At 34.6% G+C, this 7,132-nt stretch overlaps 1 protein-coding gene across 1 annotated transcript; it reads left to right on the plus strand.

Moving 5' to 3' along the window:
• The first annotated feature begins 477 nt into the window (after positions 1–477).
• Positions 478–6,907, plus strand: LOC114279806 (uncharacterized). The gene is made up of 7 exons (XM_082905056.1): positions 478–491; positions 1,480–1,785; positions 4,898–5,346; positions 5,727–5,900; positions 6,021–6,123; positions 6,274–6,377; positions 6,555–6,907. The coding sequence occupies exons 1-7, from the start codon at positions 478–480 to the stop codon at positions 6,905–6,907; spliced, it is 1,503 nt and encodes a 500-aa protein (XP_082761182.1).
• Positions 6,908–7,132: the final 225 nt, after the last annotated feature.

A 7,132-nucleotide genomic window follows, 5' to 3' on the forward strand; every position in this document is an offset into this window, starting at 1 on the left:
GACTTGGCCTAACAAGATTAAGATGGGTGGGCCAAGCCTGACCCCCACACTCAATCCAGCCTAGCAAGAAGTTACATACATTTTATATACCTGTGTAATGTGTATAATTCTGCAACCCACAACACTGGCTTGGCCCAAAAAGATTAAGATTGGTGGGCCAAGCCCAACCTCACACTCAATCTAGTCTAGCAAGCTTCAAGCACTGTTGGACCAAGCCCAACCCCCACACTCAATCTAGTCTAGCAAGCCTCAAGTCTCAAGATCCAAGATCCAGCCCGGTCTAGGCGGGGCGACGCACGCGCGCGCATGCGTATGGCAATTTTTTCATAACCAATTTGGACTATAGTCTTGGCTCAAGTCCATCCTTGAAGCAACCATAACTCTCTTCCTTCGAAAAATTTAGATGTCCCAAAGGGTTCACACCCTTAGGCAAAAAAATGGGATTTAAATACCCATCAATGCTCTCATCTACAATCAATGTGGGATAGAAGGTTTTACACCATTCCCAATACTTCTTTCATGAGATCAACTTAATGAGTAAATTTCTCATTCAAATCTTAATGATTTTTTGTCATTCGTTTTGTAGTGTAAAGATTTCATTACAAAGAATCTAAACCCACTTTAATCTACCTCAATTGAGAATTTTCACCCACTTTAATATTGCAGTAAAGTCACCAAAAAATCATTGTGTGTGTTTGGTTTGAGTTTTTTGGATTAAGTTTTTTATTTTTCGTGTTTTTTTTAGTGAATATTTTTAAAATTTTAATTATTTTTTTTAGATGCACCTTACTTAGATGTATCTAAAAATTAAAAAATTTGTGAAAAAATATTTTAAAAAATTAATAAATACATAAAAATAAGAAAACTATACTGAATTCTCATATATATATATATATATATATTAACATTTTTGGTATTTAGTGAATTTTTAAACGATATTTTTCACAAAAATTATACTTTTTATGTGTATTTATGTTAAGTGTGTCTAAAAATTAAAAAAAATGCTTAAAATATTTAAAAATTTTAGTAAAAACAAAAAAACACGGAAAATAAAAAAGTAAAATTTTCTGAAATGTGTTTTTAGAATAAGCTTCCTTTTAGCCGCCTGCCTTTACACTAGCAATGATGTAGGTTTCACATCCTTCATGAACTCTTTAACGAGAGGCATAGTTACTGGCACAAGCCTCTTACTTGTTTGCGAAAATTCCCAAACCTCTTAATTAAGGGGGAGGAAAGAAGGAAGGTGACCCATGATGCCGGGGATTTACGCATATATCCCACCCCAGCTTCGCGGATGAGAGGTTTTGATTCTGTGACTCTAGAAGATAGATCTCTCTCCTGCTTTGTATCAGCTCGACTCCTCAACTGGGTCTTGAGCTCTCTGATACGATCCTAAAGTAAGCTTGTTCTTCTGCGATATTTCCTTCTTCATTTGCGTGGATGACCGATTGATGCTATGTGGATGTAAATCACCTGTAGGCCTTTTGGAGATAGGCCTTACGCTGCTAGGCCAGCTGTAGCTATATCTGATCCGTACTTCCTTGCCCGAGTAGAGCTGATATACTTGGACCAGGTCATGTGGTACCTGGGTGAGATAGTGTTACGGCAGTTTGGGATTGATCGGCCAGTTCCTGATCCGCCACCCCAATCCTTCCATGCATCGCGGACGGGTGAAGCTGCTAGATATAGCTTACTGGACACTTCCAAAGATCAGATTAGGCACTTCAATGTTGGAGGAGACTTCTTCGAGATGCATTTGACCGATCGCAAGGACTATGTTGAATGGTATACATCAGTGTCCACAGGACCGATCCTTCCTCCACACATGAGGATAGGGTCGAACTACGCAATCAGAGGAGGTCAAGCTGCTTCACGGATTGTTGAGCTGAGGAGAGACCTGGATAATATTATCCGGAAGCGCGACACTAAAAACAAGCAAAGATATTATTTTTCCAACCATAAAACTTGTACTAAACAGACACAATATTGGGTTTTACAATTGCTTTTCTAACAATTGTTTGATTAATTTTTTTATTTTTAATGAAATTCTGAATCTTACTCAACTGATCTATACTATTATTAAGCAAATGTTTCAGTTGGTGTTAAGGATTTCTTCTCCTTATGTCACATGTAGATTTTTTTATTTTAAAACAAAAAATTATATAAAGAGGTACACAAGGTTTGAATATAAATTTTTTTGGTTTAAGTAAAAACACTCTTACCACTTAAGTAATATAAAAATAAAATGCTAAAGACAATTTTTTATTTTTATTTTACATAAAATATTAATTAGATTATAACACAAACTAATGTCTTTTCATAAACTCAAACCTAAAATCTCATTTACCTTGACATACCATCTCGATGACTAGTTGGACAATCACCCAGATCCGCTAAAGACAAATTAAAAAAGTTGATTTTTTTGTGTGATGAAAATTTTCCATTTTCCTTTTTAATTTACTGTACTTTTATATTCTTTTAAACCAGGTAAAATATAAAATAAAAAAATTGACATAAGTTTAATTTAATTTATTTTTACTAAAAACAAAAAAAAATAAAAATTATGACTTTTTTTAAGTTATATTTTTTTGAATGGTTCGCAAGCATAAGGCAAAGCGCCGCCTGTTGGCGTTTTCAAATAATTGCTTTTTCTCTAAGGGGCACTTTTTTAAGAATATGTGATGTTTTGAAAGGTTGGTAAAAAATTAATTTTTTGTATTTTTTAATTTATAAAATATGAGAAATGATATGACTTGAAATGGGTAAAAAGTTAAAAATTAACTTTTTATTTTCTTCCCAAAACACTCCTATATTAAATTTACGACCACCTCTATTCTTATAAGAAATATAAATTTTATATTATAAGATTAATGTTAGAAATATTAAAATTTTTACTAAATAAATAATTAAATATTTTACATCAAATCTATATTAGTGTGGATTACACATCCGTGAGACATTTGGTCATTTATTTGGACCTATAGCATTTTCCATATTATAAATACATTTTATTTGTAGACTTTTAACAATTTTAGTTTTTTTTTTAAATTTTTTTGAGTTATATTATATCTTTATTTTCTTACATATTTTTAAAAAAAATTAAAAAAATCAAAAAAATAAATTTTAACATACTTTCCAAAATGACCCTAAATTTTTATTGATAAATCCATTTTGGAGTTGTTATAACCCATTGGGTGCACAAAAAAATATTATAATCTGATTAGTCCAATATACATTTCTTTTTATTCCATAAGGTCCATTTTACTAATTTTATATTTATACCTGGACTATTTTGCCCTTATATATATATATATTGTGTTAATACACCTAACACGTTGTCTTTTTTTTCGTTGATTCAGTTTTGGTAGTTTCTATCTTCATCATCATTCTGTACATTTCTATTTTGCATGCCCGTTCGAAGGCTTTGATGTGCTAGGATTTTATTGTTGCTGTTGTAGTATGGTTCAGTGATTTTCGAGTGAAGACGACGAATTGGACAGAGTTCAATTTTCACATTTTCTGGAGTATAACTAGTTCAAATCAGTTGTTTTCGAGTTACAGGACGATTGTAGGATTGCATGATTAAGGTTAGTATAATTTTGATTATGAATACATGTTCAGTTTATGTTTTGATTTGTATGATGGATCAGATACTCTGTTTTTTGATTGATATGGATCAGATGCTCTATTTTTTGATTATATGCATTTTACGTGGTCTTGTGGAGGGGAGGTCATTCAGATTATGTATAGAATGTGGATGTTCTCATTTTACTTTGATGTTTGCGTAATGAGGCTTTGTGTGGGTGAAATAATTCAGAGTATATGTATCAATATGAATGTGCATATCTTGTTTATATTATGTGCAGAATGTGGATGTTCTCATTTTACTTTGATGTTTGCGTAATGAGGCTCTGTGTGGGTGATATAATTCAGAGTATATGTATCAATGTGAATGTGCACATCTTGTTAATATTATGTGAAGAATCAATGAGGTTCTGTGTCGGTGATGTAATTCAGAGTATATGTATCAATGTGAATGTTCACATCTTGTTAATGTGAAGTTATGAAGGGTTGCTTGCATGTTGTGTATTGTCACCTTAATGTGGTGGCGTCATTTTGATATTGTTAAATGTTTTATGTTGTGTAAAGATAGTGGTGATAGTTTTCATTATGGATTCAGCACTTGCACTGTATACATAGGCATCTAATTTTGCACTCTGTGAATTTTCATATCACTTTGGATTATTATTGATGGTTGTATTGTTGTGTTTTTACAGGAGATGGATACCTTTATGATGTTGGTGTGTACATATGATTGCAGTACAACTGTAATAAATGTTGCCCGTGCTTTGTGTTATTCGCGTTTGGTGGAGTGTTTGTGTGAAAAATAGGGTGAGTTGTTTGCTGGTTCTATTTCATTGTTCTGTCGGCTACCTGGGATTAATAGGTGTGATTTGGACAATGAGGAAGAATTTTAGAACATGTTATTGCTTGCTAAATCAATGGGGGTACAACATGTAGAAGTTGTCGTTGAGTTGAAAAGTGATATTGGTCAATCGAGTAGCTCTGTGTCGCTGCGTGTGGGGGGTGAGGAAGAAATTGATGCACTACGGAGATTTTGCCACCATAAGGAGAAGGTGTTGTTATCAGCCCCTTGGGCAAATGGTATTACGCATATAGGACAACAGTTTGTTGGAGGTGTACAAGAATTTCGTGATGTTTTATGTAAGTATGCCATCCAATGTGGGTTTCAGTTTATGTATGTCAAGAACGAGACAACAAGGGTTACTGCTGTGTGTACGATGCGTGAGGAGAGAGGTTGCTTGTGGGCTATACATTGTAGAGCACAACGAGCAAATGGTTTTTTCTACATCAAGAGTTTTAGTAATGTGCATAGTTGTGGTACGGATGTCCGAACATCGAAGAATGCGCGAGTTAGTTCTGATGTGGTGTCGAGTACCATATCTGAAATTGTGAAGGACAAGCCGTTGACTCAGCCGTGTGAGGTGGTGACTATTTTGAAGAAGGATTATGGGCTTGATGTGAGTTACCATGTGGTATGGTTGGGCGTGGAGAAAGCAAAGGCTGTTATTCATGGAGATCACTCATTATCGTTCCACCAGTTGCAGTGGTATTCGGATGCTGTGTTGCGTTACAATCCGGGGACTTATGTCAATATTGACTATGATGCGAGTAGTCAACAATTTTGTCGTTTCTTTGTATCATTCGTTGCGTGTATGTCTGGGTTCAATTCTTGTCGGCTTTTATTATTCCTAGATGGAACATTCCTCAAAGGAAAGTACAAAGGTCAGCTACTTACGGCAACGGTGAAAGATGAAAACAATGGTTAGTATTTTTTTTACCTGTCTATTCATGTAAATATTCACATTGAGAACTTCTACACTAGTGTCAATGTTTACATCAATACAAATTGATGTCAACAACAACATAATATGAGTGATTGACAAATTAACAGTAATGTGAACATTCACATTACTATACACTGATGTGTATGTTCACATCAATGTCTACTAATGTGAGTTTATCAATTAATGAACATTAATGTGAATGTTCCCATCATTGATGTTTACGAACCCAAATCAAAAAACAACAATAGTAACAGAGCAATGTAGATATAAACATCCACATGATCTGTTTGCTTTATATTGTTTTCTATTCACTTTGGAATATTGTGAACAGTTGTGTAATGGTGTGTTGTGTTGTAGGTCTATTTCCTGTTGCATTTGCGATTGTTGATTCTGAGACCACGCCCAATTGGTCATGGTTCTTGCATGAACATGAGAAGGTTGTTTATGGTAAGCGCCAGATTACTTTTATTTCGGATCGTAATCTTGGTCTGTTAGAAGCTATGCCAAAGGTGTTCCCATCGGCTCATCACGGTTATTGCTTACAACACTTGAAGAGCAATTTAAGAGATCGGATGAAAGGAATTGATAATAAATTTAGGGATCACTTAGTTAGTAGTTTGGGTGACTGTGCTTACGAGCCAACTGTGATAGGGTTCTATGAAAAGCTTGCAAAATTAAAAGAGGAGGGTAAGCAACAAGCACATAATTTTTTCAAGGACTTGGCACCTGAGCATTGGGCAAATTCATACTTCAGGTAATAGTAATTTCCTAATGTATTCCATTTATCAAGTTTAGAATGGTAACGATATGAAGTTTCAGTTATGTTTTGTGGCAATGTGAAATTTCATATTCAGTTTCGAAGAAATTAAATTTCGTATTGTACAATGTTTGTGATGTTGTGTAGGGGCATGCGTTATGGGGAGATGACATCCAATGCGGCAGAGTCATTTAATAATTGGATTAAAGAAATACGCAATCTTCCTATCACTCAAATGGTGGACACAATTCGTACGTAGTTGATGCGGCAAATGTCTGCACGGCGTGACCAAGCAAACAAATGGAATGAGCTTATTTGTCCTACATTCAAAACAATGCTTATGGATTCATTCAACGACAGCAAGTCTTGGCAAGTTAGCAAAGCCAATGAGGATGTGTTTAAAGTTCATTCGATACTATCTGTTACAGTTGATATTGCAAGGCGTACATGTTCTTGCTTTAAATGGAAAATCAACGGATTCCCATGTGACCATGCTGTGATTGATATTCAGAAGAGCCGCTACAATCTCAATGATTGTGTGGAACATTACTTTCATGTAGAGACATATCGTGCAGCCTATTCGGGTACCATATTCTCTATACCATCGGTGGAAAAGCTGTCTTTTGATCTCATGGACTTCACTATATACCCGTCAATTGTGAAAAGACCACCCGGAAGGCCGAAAAAGAATAGGATCCCATCAAGGGGTGAGAAACTGAAGCAAATAAAGTACGGGAGATGCAATAAGTTGGGGAGCCATAATCGAAAATCATGCAAGTAGCCGATATAGGATGTACATTTTTCATTTCAACATTGTGTTTTACATTGGATTCTTATATTGATTTTTGAAATAAGATTGTGTTGTGTTGGCAAACATTGTGTTGCAATAAGATTACGTTGTGTTGGCAAGCAGAATAATGGTTTGGCAAACTTAGTATTTCATTTGTGTTTTTTCTTTTTCTTTTTCGGTACGAAACTAATATTTTGTTAAAGTTTTAATGATGAA

Source organism: Camellia sinensis, chromosome 14, assembly GCF_055761805.1.
Source record: "Camellia sinensis isolate YWXY chromosome 14, ASM5576180v1, whole genome shotgun sequence".
NCBI classification, from domain to species: Eukaryota; Viridiplantae; Streptophyta; class Magnoliopsida; order Ericales; family Theaceae; genus Camellia; species Camellia sinensis.